Source organism: Moschus berezovskii, chromosome 15 (assembly GCF_049115385.1).
Source record: "Moschus berezovskii isolate FMDL1 chromosome 15, NW_MosBer_1.0, whole genome shotgun sequence".
Taxonomy (NCBI): domain Eukaryota; kingdom Metazoa; phylum Chordata; class Mammalia; order Artiodactyla; family Moschidae; genus Moschus; species Moschus berezovskii.
Genome location: NC_142474.1, coordinates 21,964,734 through 21,985,425, shown reverse-complemented (window position 1 = coordinate 21,985,425; position 20,692 = coordinate 21,964,734). Strand labels below are relative to the sequence as shown.

General features: G+C 50.9%; 1 protein-coding gene across 1 annotated transcript; it reads left to right on the top strand.

The window, feature by feature from the left end:
• The first annotated feature begins 3,838 nt into the window (after nt 1-3,838).
• BPIFB6 (BPI fold containing family B member 6) lies at nt 3,839-20,194 on the top strand. Its single transcript, XM_055425448.2, has 15 exons — nt 3,839-4,496; nt 6,753-6,852; nt 7,969-8,073; nt 8,792-8,941; nt 9,087-9,150; nt 9,549-9,609; nt 10,412-10,503; nt 11,429-11,602; nt 12,696-12,749; nt 13,104-13,277; nt 14,027-14,094; nt 17,809-17,854; nt 18,437-18,500; nt 18,910-18,986; nt 19,973-20,194. The coding sequence occupies exons 1-15, from the start codon at nt 4,325-4,327 to the stop codon at nt 20,003-20,005; spliced, it is 1,434 nt and encodes a 477-aa protein (XP_055281423.2). The 5' UTR covers nt 3,839-4,324; the 3' UTR covers nt 20,006-20,194.
• The last annotated feature ends 498 nt before the right edge of the window (nt 20,195-20,692 follow it).

The following is a 20,692-nucleotide window of genomic DNA, read 5'->3' as shown; positions in this document are numbered from 1 at the left end:
CTTGGGTATGCCTTAGCATGTCTGGCCTGGTCTCTGGAGCTCCTGGCTCTGCCATCACTTACTGTAACTTGGACAAGTGGCTTGATCTCTCTGAGCCTCTGTTTCTCTGTCTGTAAAAAGGAAAAAATTGCCAGAGTGCCCACCTCATAGGGTCGTCCTCAGGATTAAGCAGACTAGTGCATATCAAACACTCAGCACACTGTCTGGCACAGGCCAGTGCACAGTAAAGGCACAGTGCCCTCTTGTTACTATCACCATCATGAGAGCTGGGTTGGGGGTGCTTCCAGAAGCTCTAGCCACAGGTTGGCTGATGAAGGCTTCCCCGGGGACGCTGAAGCCCTGTGATGACCCAGTGTGTCCCTAAAGGAATTTATTTTTAGGGAGCTTGCCTCCTCTCTGGCCACTTTGAACTTAGAGAAAGAGAGGATGGCATGACTGTCCTTTTCCCTCTGAGCGATGCTATCTTTATCTGTGCCCCCACATTATAAAGAGGAGAAAACTGTGGCCTAGGGAGGCTGAGGGTGCTACCCAAGGACGCACAGCCTGTGAGCGCAGAGGCTGGGACTGAGGCCCAGATCCCCAAACCCATGCAAAGGGGTTTCTTCAGCCTCCCCCATCCTAATCGTCCCATGTCTTTCCTGCCTCCGCCTTCCCCCCAATACCCAGGATGGCCCTGGGGGAGGCAGGAAGGGCTGGGTGATCGGAGGCACACCCGGGTGGATTTGCATGCAAGGAGGAGGCGGAGCCTGCTGGTCCCTTGGTCTGTAGGGGGTGGATCTGCAGGGATAAAGTGATGTTATCTGTAGTTTGGCTCCTCCAGTGCAGGGCCCACATCAGGATGGAGACTGGCTATGCTGACCTGGGTCCTTCTCCCCCTCACTGCAATCTGGCTTTGGCCCCGCGGACTTCAGGCAGGCCTTCACCTCTCTCTGGCCTCAGCAGCCCCCTGTGTGCAATGGGCACAGAAGCTTCCGCGATTTTCCACACCCTTAGGGGGAGGAGGAAAACCCCATTTCTCCAGCAGGCCCCTGGGACTCTTCATCACCTTCAAGGCACCCCTAGCCATGGCTGCCAAGGATCTCGCCAAGAGCAGAGCAGAGGCTGGGCACCCTGAGGCCCCAGGTCTAATTCCAGCTCTGTGGCCAGCTAGTCTTGTGGCCCTGGGGTCAACCTGCCTTCATTGCCCTCCAGATCTGGAGAAAGCCCTCATGTCAGCATTTGCCGCCTCCTGGCGTCTCCTCCAGGAGGGTCTCCCTTGAGGACACACCGCTGGGCGATAGCTCTTTGCCCCTGTGAGTGTCGGGGGGCCCAGTTGTGATGGTCTAGCCCCCATGTCCCAGGCCTTTGCACCCGCCGACTCCTTGCCTGAAACACCTTCCCCTGCCTTGCGGCGCTGGCTCTGCTCACCCCTCAGGCATCAGCTCCAGCACCCTCTGCTCCAGGGCTCTTCTCTTCTGGAATAACCCCCTCTTCTCTCCCTGTCCCATCCCCCAGCTCACTGGCTTCCACCACCCTCGGCTCCCCAGGACCAACCTGGCGCTGTGCCGTCCACTTGCAGATGGCCTGTCCCCCTGGGCTCCAGGAGCCCCCTTAGGATAGGAAACGCAGCTGCTTTGCTTGGTGTGGCATCTCTCATCCCCGCATAGGCCTAGCACACAGTGGGTCCTAGGTAAACGTGAAAGGAATGAGTGCCAACAGTGTCCAGCTTTGTGGGAGGCACTGAGTCTTGGGGAGGGGAAGTGTGAGCCCCAGTGGCCGCTCTGGAGACCGCATCTCCTCCCCAGTGCCCGCCCTGAGGCAGCCATCCATGTCCCCTGTGCTATTTATGTTGGAACAGGCTGAATCGTCACGTGAGCACTGGGGCTCCTGTTCTCTGGGCCTCTAGATAATTATCTGGGCCTTATTAAACCCTTAATTATCCAAGCAGCTAATCAGGCTCCCCAATATAAGGGCTTCCTCATCCCAGGGTGGGGAGGCAGGGGCCAGTCATCAGCAGGACATCCCCAGGCTCGGCAAGGTAAGGACAGGCTCTACCTGTGGGCCTCTCCCTAGACAGTGTCTTTTTCAGCCCTGTCATTTTACAGATGAAAACACCGAGGCTCAGAGAAGGCAAGAGACTTGCCTGAGGTCACACAGTAACTGGGTGGCAGGACCAGGGCTTGGATCTATGTCCTGACCCCCACCCAGTGCTCTGCACCTGACAGGAAGCCACCAGACATTCACACAGCTCAGATGCTGTAAGACTCGGGCAAGATCAAAGAGACAGCAGATCTGAGGTGCCTCCTTGGGTTCCATCTGAGGCCAATGAGAGACAAGGGAGGCTCTGCTTTGCAGGAGCTCAGAGCTGAGCTGAGGCAACAGCGGGCACAGGGGACGGTGATGGTAGGAGGCACCTGGGAGCATTTGGCAAGTAGAAAGTGATGGACTCCAGACGGAGGAAATAGCGTGAGTGGAAGATGGGGCTGGGGCAGCAGGAAACACTCATCTTGTGGGGATGGGTCAGATACATGCTCAGGCTCAAACTACGGTCTTCAAGACTGGAGGGAGTTGGAGGTTGAGGGGAGGCTTCCTGGTGGAGGAGGCAGGGGTTGAAATTAGGACTTGAGGGATAAGCAAGGAGGAGGCAGGTGTTGTTTGAGGGAGGGATGGCTTAGGCAAAAGCACAAACACAGTCAGAAAAAAACCCTGCCATTGACCCTTTGTCTCAGAAACATCCATATGACTGTGTTCCTCAGTGAGTGATAGTTGCTTAGTCGCGTCCAACTCTGTGTGACCCCATGGACTGTAGCCCACCAGGCTCCTCTGTCATGGAATTCTCCAGGCAAGAATACTGGAGGGGGTGTTCCTCAAGCCACTTATTATTCTAAGAGGGCAAAAGTCCCTGCTCTGAGTGGCCTTGACACCTGACATCAGTTCTGGCCTGGGTATGTGGGGACTGGGGTGGCGTTCAGTCTCAGGGCTTGGTCTCCCCACCTTAAGGGTAGGGCAGGGCTAGACAAGACATTTAGCCAGCCCCTTCAAGCTCTGCTGCCTGGTGCTGAACTCCATAGTCACCCACAGGATGAACTTCAGAGATCTGGAACTAGGCTTGTTCACAGGGGTAGAAGAAACACCATGATTGATTATTTTCAAGCTCAGATAGATATCTAAAAATTGAATGGGATGAGAGACTAATAGAACACGGTTTCACTTAGCAAATATTGATTGTAGGCTCAATGGTCTTCTTGTTTTTTATGTACTGGCTGCTTTTCATCCTTTAGGCCTTAGCCTAAACATCTCCTCCTTAGAGAGTCCTTCCCTGATGCCCACCCCACTCCCTAATCCCCCCCACACATTGTATCCCATTCGATTGCTTCTCTCTAAGATTCAGGACAAGCAGGACTGTCTCCGCTGTGTGTGCCTTGTAGCCTGGCCTGCTTGACACATAGTGGGGACTCAGTAAATGCGAGCTGAATGAACGAATACACGCAGGCAGGCATGGGCTCGACCAGAAAGAGGGCCCCCAGTAGGTGCCCATTTCTGCTTATGGGTCAGAGGCTGAGCCTGCTGTCAGCAGGCTGGAGTCCATCGGGAACTCTTCCTCTTTGGTGACACAGGCCAGCCTCAGTGGCCGCCCCACCTTGATTCTTTTCAGCCACAGCTCAAACCTGAAATAAACACTCTGCCTCTGGTTGGAAGAATTTCAGGTCTTGGTAAGTAGTCCGCAGGAAGAAAGGTTGTCTGGGAGCCCAGGAATGGGAAGGGGCTTTCCTGGGAGTTTTGAAGGATCTGAGGTCAGAGGTCATCATTTAATACTCTACTCACTGACTGTGAGACCTTGGGGCTGGTTCAAACTGTGCCTCGGTTTGCCTATTGGTGAGGCATTGTCTCCACGGGCCTTAAGGGGCTGTGAACTGAGATTCCTGGAAGGGAGGCTGAGTTGGGGGAGGTGGGGGATGCCCCGGGCTGTCGTGGGAGGGCTGGGGGAGCGGAGGGTTCCCCCATTCCCACGCTGCACTGCATGGGGAGTTCCTGGATCAGGACCAGGAGGGAATTCCCTCTGTGGCCCCAGCACTGCTCCCCGAGCCACACCTGAACACATGAAAAATTGCAGCCCACCAACCCCATCAGGAAGGCTGATCAGAATGCATCAGCCCCACAGATGAGGAAGCTGAGGCTTAGAGAGGGAAGTGACCTGCTCGGGGTGACTCCAGAAGGCCTGGTGTTTCATCCGGACACCCCTGGGCCCTTTGGGAGGAGGCAGGCATGAGGTTCTCTGAACTGGCTGGAGTCCAAAGGCTCCTGTACTTCTGAGATCACCCAGGGGGCTTGTCTGCTGTGGAGCATGAGAGGTTCCCGGGAGAACCAGGGACTGCTGAGCTGCACCCAATTCAGGCCCTTCGGCACAGGTGGAGCCATGCTGTGGATCCTGTGTCTGGCGCTCTGTAGCCTGCTGACTCTCACGCGAGCGGACCCCGGGGCACTGCTGCAGCTGGGCATGGATGTCCTGAATCGCGGTGAGCTGGCGCTGGGTGTTGGCAGGGGGTGTGGGAGAGGTGTGTGACTGGGTTAGGTAGTGACTGCCCGTGTTTACATAGACTTGAGTGCTCTGTGATCCTCAAAGTAAACTTATAAGCAATATGTTATTCTTCCATTTTACAGAGAGGAGAGGAAACTGAGACCCAGAGAAAATAGGGTGACCTTTCCAAGGTCCCCCGGCAAGTTGAAGGCAGAGCTGGAAATTCTACCTCCTTGTAACCTCTCCTTGGCCCTGATGGCAGGGGTTGGTGTCCACAAGTGGGTCATCGGGGTGACAGACATGAGCTAAATCCCAGCTCTGCCAACAATTTGCTCTGTGACCTCAAGCAAGTCAATTACCCTCTCTGTGTTGCCAGTGTTCTCATCAGTGAATGTAAAATGTAAAGAAATGTAAAATAGTGGGATTCCCTGGTGGTCCAGAGGGCGCTCCGAACTCCCAATGCAGGCAGCCTGTGTTCCACGATCCCTGGCCAGGGACCTAGATCCTACATGCTACAACTAAGAGTTTGCCTGCTGCAACTAAATATCCTGCACACTGCAACTAAGAGTCAGTGCAGCCAAAAAATAAAAATATATATTAAAAAAAAATGTAAAATGGTAAACTGTCCTTTTGGGGCAGGATCAAATGAAATTGTGACACAAACTCCCCGTGGCTCAGATGGTAAAGAATCTGCCTATAGTCCATGGGGTCGCAGAGAGTCGGACATGACTGAGAAACTAACACACTTCAGATGAAATTGAGATGAAAAGGCTCTGAGGGCTCTTTACTAAGAGGTATTTTCCACCCCCAGCTCTGTGACCCTCAGGGAAGTCACATCCAGGGGCAAAGAGCTAACAATTTCCTCAGCTCAGGATTTGTCCCCTCTCTAGGAACTAGCCTGTGACTATTATAGGGTTTTTCTGGCACAGTATCATTTGGGGTGGGGGCCCCCAGGCCTGGGGAATCAGAATGTCTTGGCTTTAGGCAGAGCATCTCTACTTTAACAAGTTCCCAGTTGAATTCCCTAACCACCCCGGTTGGAGAGTGTCTGGGCTACAGGGTGGAGTCAACCCTCTAACTTGAGGTTCAAGGCCTCCGTGATGTACCCTGAAAAGTGCTCCAGAGTCCAGTCCTGTCCTCCCCACTCCAGCCACCCTGCGTTCCTGTCTCCTCCCTCGCCATGCCACCTCCTTCCCTTCTTGCCCACGTCTGCCCTTGGTGCGGTCTCTGCCCTGAGCCACCTCCTTTACCCCTTTGCTTCCTGGTGAAAATGCTAGTCTTCCTTTAAGGACCAATTGGCAGGACACCTCCTCCTGGAAACCTTCCCCAGCTCTTCCTTTCCCAGCCCAAACCTGTCATGTGGTTCCTCCAGCTGCCTGCACTTTTTATGGCTCTTATCACTTTTATTTACAATATATTTCTTTATTGCTTTTTTTAAAAAATTTGACTGCACTCCACAGCATGTGGGACTTTATTTCCCTGACCAAGGATTGAATCTGCGCTCCCTGCAATGGAAGGTGGAGTCTTAACCACAGTACTGTCTTAACCAAAGTACTGGCAGTACTGGCTCTCATCACTTTTTCTTCTTTTAATGATGAATTTTTATGTGGTACTCAAAAATACAGCTATTTTACAACGTCTAATTCCAAAATACACATTTTGTTGAACACAAGCACGTTTCTGTTGGGTATGTAATTAGTAGCGGAATTTCACGGTTATAGAATATGTATATCTTCAGCTTTCATAGATTCTGCCAAAATATTTTCCAGTAGAATTCGCTGTATTGTTTACTGTATTTCTAATTGGAGTATACAATGTTATGGTAGTTTCTACTGTACAACTACGTGAACCAGCTATGAGTATACATATATGCCCCCACCCTTGGACCTCTCCCACGCTCCCTCCCCATCCCACCCCTCTAAGTCATCACAGAGCGTGGAGCTGAGCTTAGACATGTCCAGGTCTTTGCGACCCCATGGACTGTAGCCTGCCAGGCTCCTCTGTCCATGGGATTCTCCAGGGGAGAACTCCCACTAGCTGTCTACTTTACCACAGCAGTGTATGAATGTCAACGCTGCGCTCGTCCCACCCTCTGCTTCCTCTCGTCACTGCTATTGTTGGTGACTCTGTCTCCCCCTGCTGGCAGAGGGCAGGGTCTGCACACGACTTGTTTCTGGGATGCCTGAGAGACTGGCCAGGGAGGGAAGCAGTGAGGAGCCCAGGCGAGGGTCTGTCTGACTCTTCTCCTTTCCAGAGGTCCACAACGCCATGGATGAGAGTCACATCCTGGAGAAGATGGCAGCTGAGGCGGGCCAAAAGCGCCCAGGGATGAAGCCTATCAAGGGCATCTCTGAGTGAGCAGGGGAGGAGCCTCATGGGCGGCGGCGGCGGGGGGGGGGGGGGGGGGGGGAAGGGGGTGCTGGTCGGGGCAGAGGGTGGCGGGTGATGCTATGCCCAGGACCCGAGTGAAAGAGCTGTTACAGGACATGGGGCCTCTTTCTGGCTTTGCTGCTGGCTTGCTGTGTGACCTTGGGCAGCTCACTGCTCTTGCCTGGTCCTCAGTCCCCTCAGTCACCCCCTGGGGACAATTCTAGTCCTGTTGTGAGCAGGGCCACTGGGAGGAGGAAGTGAAGTTGGAAAGTCAGACTCCAAGCCGCTGCATGCAGCAGGAGCTTACTGAATGTAGGTGAAATTGAATGAAAAATCCTCCAGTGGCTGAATGGAAACAATCAGCTAAGGACAGGGGCAAACTAGTTTTGTTGCTTGCATCATATGGGATTGATTAGTAGGGGCTGTCTGGAATGATGTACTGGGGAGGGTTCTGAGACACTTCTGGACTTAGCAGGGAATAGCAGTGGGATCGATTAGCAATGTCTGCCAAGAGCTGTGGGTGGGCAGGTGAAGTAAATGTGCCACAATTGTGTTATCACGGATCTTGACGGGGTTTTCAGCCAGGAGTGATTTTGCCTCCAGCGGACATCTGGCAAAGTCTGGAGACATTTTTGATTGTCCCAACTTGTAGCTTACTGAATGTAGGGGAGGGGGAGTGCATCTAGTCCCTGCAGTGAGCAGAAGCCAAGGTTTCTATGAAACATTCTACAATGCACAGCACAGTCTGCAACACAGGATGGTCTTGACCCAAACGTCCACGGCATCACTGATGAGAAATTCAGATCTAAGGAAACCTCCTCTTTTTGTCAGTGGGGAAACCGAGGCCTATATCAGGGAAGGGAGCAGCCCAGGGTCACAGATTAAGCCACATGTCATCTCATCCACAAGGAGAGCTTTCTGTGTACAGATTGGTTCATGTTCAGCCTTTTGTTTGCATTTCATGACAGCCCCAGAGATAGGTTTATCCCTATGACATGGGACAGGGGATTTACCCAAGGCCTCCCAGCAAAGTGGTGGAGGAGTGCGTTGGCGGGTCTCACCTGTCCAGTTCTCACTGCTCAGATGTCTGTCCCTCCCAGTCTGAAAGTGAAGGACGTGCTGCTGCCTGTCATCACAATGAGCTTCATGCCTGGGGTGGGCGTCTTCCAGTGTGTGTCCACGGGCATGACCATCACTGGCAAGAGGTGAGTATGGCAGGGAGGAGGAAGGAAAGGACAATGGCCTCTTTGTCTCACTCTGATATGCCCATTGATTGAGTACCTACTGTGTACCCTGCTGTGGTCTGAGATAATGCAAAGTTGGTTCCTACCTTTGATGGGAACCAGACCTGAGCACAGATTGATAGATTGGCCTGGGACAGAAGAAATATTGACAGGGTGTAGGGGCTGGGGATGGAGAAGGCAATGGGCAAGCCACTCCAGTACTCTTGCCTAGAAAATCCCATGGATGGAAGAGCCTGGTAGGCTGCAGTCCGTGGGGTCGCCATGGGTTGGACACGACTGAGCGACTTCACTTTCACACATTGGAGAAGGAAATGGCAACCCACTCCAGTGTTCTTGCCTGGGGAATCCCAGGGTTGGGGGAGCCTGGTGGGCTTCCGTCTATGGGGTCGCACAGAGTTGGACACAACTGAAGTGACTTAGCAGCAGTAGCAGCAGGGGCTGGGGATTAGAAAAGGCTTTGGGGAGATGATGACAGCTGAGCAGAGCAGGGTTTTGAAGGATGTGTAGGAGTTCACCAAAGCAAGAGAGGAGAGGAAAGGCTGGTTGTGTGGACTTGGGCAGGTCCCATCCCTCTTTCTGTCCCATGGCATGGTCTTCTACCCTTTCCCCTTCTCAAAGATGCTGAGATTGTGGCCACAGTGGCAGTGGTGCCCTGATGCCTGCCTGCCCCCTCCTCCAGCTTCATGGGTGGGAACATGGAGATCATCGTGGTCCTGAACATCACAGCCACCAACCGGCTTCTGCAGGACGAGGAGACGGGCCTCCCCATGTTCAAGAGCGAGGGCTGTGAGGTCATCCTGGTCAACGTGAAGACAAACCTGCCTAGCAAGTGAGGTTCTCTGTGGTTGGGGAGGAAGGCTCGGTCCACTTTGCCAGCCTGACCCAGCATCCCACTTCCTGAGCCACTGAACTCCTTAGATGTCCCATGCCTAACTTCCTGCCATCTATGCCTCTGCCCCATCCTCTGTGTCCAGCATGCTGCCCAAGGTGGTCAACAAGTTCCTGGACAGCACCCTACACAAAGTTCTTCCTGATCTGGTGAGTGCCCAGAGTGAGCCTCTGCCCCTCATCCTCAGCACTGCTTAGATCAGGGCTGGCAAGTGCGTTTCATCTCGGCTGCTGATCTTGATCAACTGCTGGTGGCTGAGGAGGCTCCTGAGGCTGTGGCTGGCTCAGTGGGAGGAAGTACCGTGATGTCTGCCATGAGCAGGGGAGGAGGGACTGGCAGCCGGTACCGCACAGCTTGCCAACCCTGCTGAGCGTGCCAGTCCCTGGGGCTCTGCCATTAACTTTCTGTATGACTTGTGGCCTTGGTTTCCCCCTCCAGTCCCTATCCCACCAGGGCCCTCGAGACTCCCCATGGAGTAACATTCAGCTGTGAGAATGGGGCCCCCCACTCAGGGCCCCCTTCAGCCCAGTGCTTTCTCTTCTTCCAGATGTGTCCTGCCATTGATGCAGTCCTGGTGTACGTGAACAAGAAGTGGGCCAACCTGAACGGTATGTAGCCCTAGCCGTGCCTTGCTCCCACATGGGGTCAGCAGGATGGCTAGACTTTTTGGATGTCCCACTCCCCATTCAAGTGCCTGCTCCTGGCCCGGCCTTGGGACTAGAGGATGTCTGAGGTCACGGAGTCCACTTCTCCCCGCAAAGCCCAGATGGGGAGCCTTAGGCCCTGAGGGGCGCTGGGGTCCTTACCTCTCAGCCCTCCGCCCAGTGTTCTATCACCCTCCCAGACTCCAAGGACAGCAGCCTTTGTTCACAACAGCTCATCCACAAACCTTGTACCACGAAGAGTAATTCCAGTAGTAACCCCACCCTTTCCTTTGCCAAGGGAAAACAGCCACCTCTATCACTGTGGGGTTCACAGGGCTCCCCAAGACCAGGAGGAGAAACCCCAATGGCTGAGGCTGAGGAAAACTGGTTCATGTGCCCAGCAGAGTGGCCTGGGACATTATTTCACTCCTCCAATTCTCAGTCTGTGCATCTGTAAAATAGAACCAATAATCCTGACCCCACCAATTTGTTGTGAGAACTGAGCTGGACAACCCTTGGTAAACGCTCAAGCTCTGTATTTGCAGGGTGATGTGTAGTGGCATGATTTTTTAGATCAGGCACCATTGCCTCCATTCTGTAGATGAAACTACTGAGGCCCAGAGATGTAAAGCAGTTTGCCTTGTGTCACAGAGAGGGCCGGGGTCCTGGCATCCAAGCCAGGTTCAGGTGGCAGCTGGCTGGTGCTGGCTTTTCCAGGCTGTCCCTGGGCTGGTGTCTCTCTGAGTGAACCTTCATCTTTGCACAGCCCCCATGCCTGTGGGCCAGATGGGCACCGTCCAATATGTCCTGATGTCTGTACCGACCACTACAGCCAGCTACATTCAAGTGGACTTCAGTGTAAGCACCAAAGGGCATCAGCCGGCAGAGGTCTCACTGGCTTGAGTGGTGAGGGCTGCTTCTGCCAGGGCCGGTGGCTGGGCTGGGGTTGCAGAGGGTGGTAAGGTCCTCTTCCTCTTTCTGCTCTCAATATGAACCCCAAATCCTGAGCTAATTTCTGGGATGGCCAACTCCACACCCACACCCCTGAGGCTGCCTGCTTCTCCCAGTGAGTGGCTTGCCCACTGTCATTGTATAGAAGAGAGAACCCAGCCTAGCAGGGAGGCAGGATTTGGCTAGGGCCTCACCCAGGACTCCAGTCCCTGGTGACCAGGTGACTGCATCTCCCAGGAATGGAAAGAAGAATCCCAAGCGGTCATCTTCCCGTGAAGTCTTCCTCCAGTGAGGCTCTTACAGGCTGCACATTGTTGTCTTCCGTTTACTTCTTTCTCTTGAGGTTAAAACAGTAAACGAGGGCTCTAATCAGTTAAAGTCAGATTAACTGAGGTTATTTACACAATCCTATGAGGAGCTGCCAGTGGTTTAGTGATTGACTCCGTGATCCTTGTGGGCCTCAGTCTACCCATCTGTACGCTGGGAGAGCTGAGCCACTGCACACTGCTCTGGCTCAACCATCTTATGACTTGCTGACTTGGGCAACACAGACTTCCCTGGTGGCTCAGATGGTAGAGTCTGCCTGGAGTGCAGGAGACCTGGGTTCGATTCCTGGGTCAGGAAGATCCCCTGGAGAAGGAAACCCACTCCAATATTGTTGCCTGGAAAATCCCATGGACAGAGGAGCTTGGTGGGCTACAGTCCATGGGGTCACAGAGTCAAATGACTAAGTGACTAACACTAGGCTGGTTTGAGCATCTCTTCCTTCGTTTGGTGGACAGAGACTTGCCCATGGTCAAGGCTGAGTGTCTCTCCCCTGGCTGTCCCGCAGCCTGTGGTGCAGCAGCAAGAGGGCAACGCCATCCAGCTTGCGGATGCCGGAGGGGTTGAGTTCTCTGAGGACTATGCTGAAGGCTCCTCATGGCTGCTGCTCTCGGCTGCCTTCCTCACGGCAGAGCTTGCTCTTCTGCAGAAGTCCTTTGATGTAAAAGTCAAGGATACGATGGTGAGCTGCCCAGTAGCCACACCCCCCATATCTGCCTCTGCGCCCTGTAATGACAGTCCCTGCCCAGACTGAGACTTATCCTGAGGTTGTGAGTAATGCTAGGACCGGGAGGGGCCGGGATGGATTTCCATCACCATTTCACTCCGCCAGCCACCATCTCTCTGTCCATGTAGCCAGTATGTATTCATCTATCCATTCAGCTGTCCACACACCAGGTATTTATCCACCAAACCTACAACTCTTCTGCATTGTCCATCCGTCTTCTTTTTTTCCAGTCTGTCTTGCTACTATGTAGTCATGTCCTAGACTCTATCCTTTTAGCTAGAATCCACCCAACCCTCCATACCATCCACAGCTAGAACAGGGGCTGATACTATTGAATGAATGAATCTATGTATCTGCCATTTACCACCTAAACACCCGGATACCCACCTATCTACTCATCCAGTTCTCCATTATCCATCCTCCTCCTCGTTTACTGATCCATCCATCCATGCATGCGTTCGTTCATCCCCACTGCTCCCTTTATTCATCCTCGCATCCATGCACCCACCATCCATTTGTGGACCTTTCTGTTCATCCCTCCACCCATCAATCCATTCACCATCCATTCTCCCGTCCGTTTATCAGACGACGCCACCATTTTCCCACCTGCCCATCCTCACTTCTCCATTATTCCTTTCATACCTCCATGCAGCCATCACCTGCTATTATTCATTCCCCTGTACAGACACCCATCCATCAATCCACCCATCCACTCACCCACTTATCTGTTTATACTTTTTCTCCATCCACTTATCCATCAATGAATCCCCTCTGATCCATCGCGTCCACCCATTCTCCCATCTCTCTGTCTACTTTTTCATCAAACAAAATTTTCTCAGCGCATGATCTTGTACTCAGAGCTATGGGCGTTGGAATGTGTGAGCCACAGTCTGGGCTATCCAGGAGCTCATTATCTACTTAATCAAAGAGTGATAACTATTTTGATGAAGGGACCTCAGAGGGCATGCCTTTTTAAGTCAGAAGAGAGGTTTGTTAGAGTGACTCAGGGAAGCCTTCAGTAATCCTAACCTTGACTATTATTTTGTAGATCGGTGAGCTGCCCCCCCAAACCACTGTGACACTGGCTGGCTTCATCCCTAAAGTAAGTGCCCCAGCTATCCATAATCATCATAATCACCTGCCCTGTTCTCCAGGCAAAGGGCTTTTCAATACTGTGTCTCCCTGGTCCAGTGTGGAATCATCCCAACTTCTCTGAAAAGTAGTCTTTGGGCCCCCCCACAGGAACGCCCAGGTTTTGTGCATTGTACTTTCTATGTCCAATATAGAAATAGCCAGGTTTTCTGTTTTGTTTCCTTTATTTCCTGATAGACATATCCCAGCCTTTGCATATAGTACTTCCAAGGTAGAAATCACCTATTTCATGTCAGACTCCTGGTTTCAATGGAAACCACCAGTCTGAGGATTGGCCCTGAGGGGAGTTTCCTGGTTTCTGTAGGTGGCTGAAGCCTATCCCAAGCCGAAACCCCTGGTGACCCAGATCAGGATAAACAAGCCCCCCAAGGTCACCATGAAGATAGGCAAGAGCCTGCTGCACCTCCACGGCACCCTGGAGATGTATGTTGCTCGGCGGCGGGGCAAGCCGCCTGTATCCCTCTTTGTCCTGGAAACTGTGAGTGGACTTTTTCCCAGCTAGGCCCAACTCATGGATGTTTGAAGCTGGAGGGTGGGCTTTTAGCTCATAGTCAAGTAATGGATTGAAGGGTTCTTAGTTAATCTTGATTATTTGGTCATAACCTTCTGGGCACTGTCACCTACTGTCTGATTTTGGGCTCTGCAATTGAACCTCCACATGACTAGAAAGATAATTTCATTCTCTTCCCTCCCTCCCTCCCTCCCTCTCTTTTCTGTTCAACTTCCCACCCTCCAACATTCATTAGCATCTATAAAGGCAGTGAAATTCTCAGGGAACTATAGGAGCCTAGAGAGATCCCAAATCTATTTTGAGGCAATCACAGAGGACTTCCTAGAGGAGGTGATGCTTGAGCTATGTTTTGAAAGTTGAGCTGGATCTGGCCAGGGTAAGGGTTGAGGCTGGGGAGGTTGGTGATGGAGGGTACTCCAGATAGAGTAACAGGATGTGGCCTGGAGCAATAACATGGTGTGTTCAGGGACCCACAAACATGCCAGAATTTCTGATAGTGCTGTCGTGGGCTGGGTACAGGGAGGATGAGGATCCTGGGCTAGGGGAATGGGGAGACTGCTGGGTTCAGTTCCTGAAGGTGAGGTGGGCAGAGAGGAAGACTCTTGCTCTGTCTTGGCAGTGGTGGTGGTTCGGGGAAGGTCGTAGAGCCCCTGGTTTTACCAGCCCTGATGGGGGACCAACTGCCTTATTCCTGCTTTCCCCCTACTCTGTGTCAGCACTTCAACCTGAAAATCCAGTACTCAGTTCATGAGGACCGGCTGCAGATGACCACCTCTCTGGACAGGTAGGAGTCCGCTGCCCAGGTTGGCATCCCTGGACCCCTGCCTAGGCACCACCGAGACCACTTGGTTTCCTGCTCCAGGGCCTTCCCCTGAGCCAGCCAGCACAGCCCACACTGCCAGGCTTCTCTGGTCTCCATGCCTGCTCTAGAACCCTCAATGATTCCCCATTGTGTGCATGGTCTTTTGTCAAATCTTAGCCTGGCACTCAAGGCCCTTCTCAAATTCTCCCACCCTGCTCCCACTATTCCACTAGGCTCTTGCACAGTGAGTCTGATCGTGTGGTCATGTTCCCTTTTTCATGAACAGGCTTTTACCCATGCCATCCAAATGCCACCTGCTAGTCAGTGCCCACCTCAAATATTACCTTCTCTAGGAACACTTTCTTTATACTGATAACAGTCAACAATTATAGAGCTCTGTCTATGTGTTAGGTCTAGTTTCGTATTCAATTGCTCAATAAATTTTGTATTTGTCACAATTTCTTATCTGATGTGTTGGGTGCCAAGATTCTATTGGTTGTAAGAGACAATTCTGACTTTAATTTGGTTAAGCCCAAAAGAGACTCTTGAATCGTATGATTAAAATCTCTAGGAGTAGATCTCCCCTTTCAGGCATGGCTGGATCTAGGTGCACAAAAATTCTCAAAGTTTATCCCTCTCTTCCCTTGGTTTTTGCTGTCCACTTTGTTGGACATTCTCAGGCAGCCTCTCCCCAGTTGGTGGCAAAGTGACCCCATAAGAAGAGAGACCTCTTATTTAATAGTTCTTTCCTTGGTGGCTCAGAGGTTAAAGCATCTGCCTCCAATGCGGGAGACCCGGGTTTGATCCCTGGGTCGGGAAGATCCCCTGGAGAAGGAAATGGTAACCCACTCCAGTATTCTTGCCTGGAGAATCCCATGGATGGAGAAGCCTGGTAGGCTACAGTCCATGGGTTGCAAAGAGTCGGACACGACTGAGCGACTGAATGGAACGGAACAAAATCTTGCAGGCTGTTTTCATTGGTCTAGTGTGGATCACATGACCAACTCTAAGCTAATCACTGTGACTCCTTATTGCAAAATTCAGACTTAAATTGAAGAAAGTAGGGAAAACCACTAGGCCATTCAGGTAGGACCTAAATCAAATCTCTTATGATTATACAGTGGAGGTAACAAATAGATTCAAGGGACTAGATCTGATAGACAGAGTGCCTGAAAATGGACGGAGGTTCATGACACTGTACAGGAGACAGTGATCAAGACCATCCCCAAGAAAAGGAAATGCAAAAAGGCAAAATGGCTGTCTGAGGAGGCCTTACAAATAGCTGAGAAAAGAAGAGAAGCAAAAGGCAAAGGAGAAAAGGAAAGATATGCTCATATGAATGCAGAGTTCCAAAGAATAGCGAGGAGAGATAAGGAAGCCTTCCTCAGTGATCAGTGCAAAGAAATAGAGAAAAACAACAGAATGGGAAAGACTAGAGATCTCTTCAAGAAAATTAGAGATTCCAAGGGAACATTTCATGTAAAGATGGGCACAATAAAGGAACAGAAATGGTATAGACCTAACAGAAGCAGAAGATATTAAGAAGGGTTGGCGAGAATACACAGAAGAACTGTACAAAAAAGATCTTCATGACCCAGATAATCACGATGGTGTGATCATTCACCTAGAGCCAGACATCCTGAAATGTGAAGTCAAGCGGGCCTCAGGAAGCATCACTATGAACAAAGCTAGTGAAGGTGATGGAATTCCAGCTGAACTATTTCAAATTCTAAAAGATGATGCTGTGAAAGTGTTGGACTCAATATGCCAGCAAATTTGGAAAACTCAGCAGTGGCCACAGGACTGGAAAAGGTCAGTCTTCATTCCAATCCCAAAGAAAGGCAATGCCAAAGAATGTTCGAACTACTGCACAATTGCACTCATCTCACATGCTAGCAAAATAATGCTCAAAATTCTCCAAGCCAGGCTTCAATAGTACATGAACTGTGAAATTCCAGATTTAGAAAAGACAGAGGAACCAGAGGTCAAATTGCCAAAATTCACTGGATCATTGAAAAGGCAAGAGAGTTCCAGAAAAACATCTACTTCTGCTTTATTGACTAAGCCTTTGACTGTGTGATCACAACAAACTATGGAAAATTCTTAAAGAGATGGGAATACCAGACCACCTTACCTGCTTCCTGAGAAATCTGCATGCAGGTCAAGAAGCAACAGTTAGAATTGGACAGGGAACAACAGACTGCTTCCAAATTGGGAGAGGAGTACATCAAGGCTGTATATTGTCACCCTGCTTATTTAACTTATATGCGGAGTACATCATGTGAAATGTTGGGCTGGATGAAGCACAAGCTGGAATCAAGATTTCCGGGAGAAATATCAATAACCTCCTGGCAGACGACACCACCCTTATGGCAGAAAGTGAAGAACTAAAGAGCCTCTTGATGAAAGTGAAAGACAGGAGAGTGAAAAAGTTGGCTTAAAGCTCAACATTCAGAAAACTAAGATCATGACACCTGGTCCCATCACTTCATGGGAAATAGATGGGGAAACAATGGAAACAGTGTGAGGATTAATTTTCTTGGGCTCCAAAATCACTGCAGATGGTGACTGCAGCCATGAAATTAAAAGATGCTTGCTCCTTGGAAGAAAAGCTATGACCAACCTACACAGCATATTAAAAAGCAGAGACATTATTTTGCCAACAAAGGTCCATCTGGTCAAAGCTATGGTTTTTCCAGTAGTCATGTATGGATGTGAGTGTTGGACTACAAAAAAAGCTGAACACTGAAGAACTGATGCTTTTGAACTGTGGCATTGGAGAAGACTCTTGAGAGTCCTGGGGACTGCAAGGAGATCCAACCAGTTAGTCGTAAAGGAAATCAGTCCTGAATATTCATTGGAAGAGCGATGCTGAAGCTGAAGCTACAATACTTTGGCCACCTGATGTGAAGAACTGACTCATTAGAAAAGACCCTGATGCTGGGAAAGATTGAAGGCAGGAAGAGAAGGGGGCGACAGAGGATGAGATGGTTGGATGGCATCACTGACTCAATGGACATGAGTTTGAGCAAGCTCCAGGAGTTGGTAAAGGACAGGGAAGCCTGGTGTGCTGCAGTCCATGGAGTCACAAAGAGTCAGACACGACTGAGTGACTGAACTGAACTGAAATGATGACTCTAGAGATTGAATGCTCTGATTGGCCAGGTCTGGGTGATGTGTTCACCCCCACTGTAATGCCTTGGATAGAGAGGATCAGGAAATGGGGAGTCTGTTACTGGAATAAAGAATAGATGTTGGGAAGATAGAACCAGCAGATGACCGTCATATGGCCTGTTCTGGTGCCAAGGTGCATTAATGCCATCAGAGGCTGTGCAGAGGAGAGGCCCTGTGAAGGACCCCAGCTCCAGGTCCTGCAGAAGTCTGGAACTGGCTAACTGAGCTGCAGACCTCTGCATATCTGGCCTTGGGCAGGTGCAATAGACAGACCTTGGGTCCCAAAGAGAAGAGTTAGGACCAATGAAAGAAGTCAGTGGTTTGAGCTGTGGGAAACCAAATGGGCTGTTAGGAAAAGTGGTAAGTGCCCCATCACAGGTAGCATGTAAACAGACTCAGGAGCGCCAAGAGTGAAGGCTGTAAGGGGACTTCCCCATCAGAGAGGAGCTGGGGGTGTTTGAGACGCCTTTTCTCCAGTGCTCTGACTGCCCTTCCTCCTCCCCGGTTCCCCCTCTCCTGCAGATTACTGAGCCTGTCCCGGAGGTCCTCATCGATTGGCCCCTTCAAGGTAAGTATCCCAAGTACTTCTGCCTGGTCTGGCTTAAAAGCAAAAAACTGGGCCTATTCACCTTGGGATTTCAGGGTAGAGCTCTGAAATGGAGGCAGTGAATAGAGGAGGTCGCTGTGGGGTTTGGGCTCCTGACTGACTGTGTGACCTTGGAAAAATTTCTTTGCTTCTCTGAGTCTTTGTTCTCTTTTCTGGATAGAATCTGGACATCTCCCTAGATTGATTTTAAAGGCTTTGCTGTGCATAGCAGCACCCTGAGCTTGTTTGCCCAGCCCAGGTGCTACTTTCATTAGTTTCTGTAGCCTCAGGCCCAACACAGAACCTGACGTAGTTAGGAGTAGTGTGTGCTCAGTCGCTCAGTCTATCTGACTCTCTGCGACCCCGGGGACTGAACACGAGCTAAGCAGAAATGAAGGGCATCGGTCTACAATGTAATAGTCAGACGCGGTTTTGATGTGATTTGATGTCTCTAATATTCGTTCCTGGGGTCCTTGGACTCAACTGGACTAAGAGCTGAAAAAAAATCTGTTGAATTAATGGCATGATGGGATGAGGGTATCTTCTCTTTCTCTCTCTTGCCAGGAGAAGAAATTGACTGGCTTCATCACTGATTTTCTCCAAGAAGCCTACATCCCAGTCATCAATGGTGAGGGCTCCAACAGGCTTGGGTTTTGCTGGTGCCAAGGAGCACTCGCAGCAGGAAGGGATGTCACAAGGGTGGTCTCAAAGGCCCTCCACTGGCCCCAAATGAGGAAACCTAAAAGGGAGTGGATAGTCAATACTGAATCTTTGAGGCTAATGTCATGTTAATGTCACTTGCCTGGGGCCAAGGGCCCCTTCAGCAACTTGGACTCTGACCTTTGACCCCATACCGGAAGTCAGATCTTGACCCCGCCCTGGGATGCAAGTTGGTGGTGATCCAGCTGATGTGTCTAGGCCTGTGCAGCTGGCAGACATCATGAATCAATCACTGCACTATTTCCCACTATGCTGCTCCAGGTAGCCACTTAATTGAAGAGCAGGTAGGCTGAAATAACTCTTCCTATATTTCTCAGATGTACTCCAAGTCGGGTTCCCACTTCCTGACCTTCTGGACATGAACTACAATCTGGCAAAGCTGGACATAACTGAGGTGAGGAAAGGAGGTGGGAAAGGCCAGTTCAGCCAATGTTTTTGGCCAATGAGCAAGAGCCTGCCATTCTCAACTTGGAGGGCACTGGACTAAGGAGGGCAGTGGCCATCAGTACAGTCTTGCCAATCCCCTGAGCAAGACCCTGCCCCTCAGAATCTGGAGGCTGCCCTTGGCCAGGGATCCCCTGAAGGAAACATGAATTCTGCTACTGTCTTCCTCTGCCACCTTGGACGAATTGCTTCCTCTTTCTCGGTGCTTCTATTTTTCTGTCATCTCAGATAGAGAGAATAATATAGTATCCACTCTGGAGAGCTGTTGTGATGATTTATGGAGATAATTCACTTAAAGGCATACAGTAAGTGCTCCATAAATATTAGCTTTGCCTTGCACAGCAAGCATTGCCCTTGGAGCATTGAATGGACATTTTTCTCATTTGATCTCTACTCTGGGAGGTAGGGGTGCTTCTCCTCACTTGATTGTTGAGAAACTCAAGGGTCAGAGAGGTGAAGGGTCATAAGACCAGTCTTCCTTTTTTAAACATTTCTTTATTTATTTTGGCTGTGCTGGGTCTTCATTGCTGCACAGGCTTCTCTCTAAGTGCGGCGAGCAGAGGCTGCTCTCTAGTTGCAGTGCACAGGCTTCTCACTGAGGTGTCTTCTCTGGTTGCAGAGCACGGGCTCTAGAGTGCACAGGCTTCAGTAGTTATGGCTTCTGGGCTCTAGAGCATAGGCTCAGTAGCTGTGGCATGTGGGCTTAGCTGCCCTGAGGCATGTGGGATCTTCTTGGACCAGAGATTGAACCTGTGTCTCCTGTATTGACAGGCAGATTTTTTTTTTTTAATCACTGAGCCACCAGGGAAGCCCTATCCTTTGTTCTTAAACACAGAGCTGATTTCACTCCTGACCACACCCCTGTCCATCCCGTCTGTGTTTGGGTGGCCCCTCATTGTTCCCCACACCCACTCCTGGCCCTTTTTCTCCTGCCAGAATGCCCTGGTGCTGAACTTGAAGCTGGACTGACTGGGACAGGATTTGCCTGCCAGCTGTCTGCGCACTGTCAACCAGTTACACCCAGCAGAGGAGCCTGATTGGAACTGGTTGGGCCTGGCCCCCTACCACTGGGGCTGCTTGCTTGATGAGGAGTGAGCAGGGCAGGATGGGGCGGGGGACTTGGCAATAAACAGGGGAAAGGCCCTAACGAACATCTGATGTTTCGACCTCTTTATTTGTAGGAAATTGATGTGTGTTTATTCTTCCTCTTCAGTGGGTTTTGGGATCTAAGAGCAGCTTGGGTCTGAGGGGCAGGCTTGAGCATATATTGAGTATCTGCTGAATGCCATGCTCAGAGCTTTACTTGTATCATCTCATTTAATCTATGCAATAACCCTATAAGGGGAGGGTGACCATTCCCACTGTGTGTGTGTGTGTGTGTGCTCAGTCATGTCTGGCTCTTTGTGACCCCATGGACTGCAGCCCACCAGGCTCCTCTGTCCATGGGATTTCCCAGGCAAGAATACTGGAGTGGGTTACCATTCCCTTCTCCAGGGGATCTTCCCGACCAGGGATCGAACCTGGGTCTCCTGCATTGCAGGCAAATTCTTTACCATCTGGGCCACCTACTGACGCTGTTCTTCAAACTGACCCTTCTTTAAATGAATGTATTTTTATATATAACAAAGTTAAGAACACAATCTAAAATAAATGTCT

Excerpts from the sequence above, each read along its gene's own strand:
- BPIFB6 (XM_055425448.2), top strand. The coding sequence starts at position 4,325 with ATGAGAGGTTCCCGGGAGAACCAGGGACTGCTGAGCTGCACCCAATTC. Across the intron at positions 9,151-9,548 it reads ACAAAGTTCTTCCTGATCTG|ATGTGTCCTGCCATTGATGC; the intron begins GTGAGTGCCCAG and ends CTCTTCTTCCAG. Across the intron at positions 18,501-18,909 it reads CTACATCCCAGTCATCAATG|ATGTACTCCAAGTCGGGTTC; the intron begins GTGAGGGCTCCA and ends TATATTTCTCAG.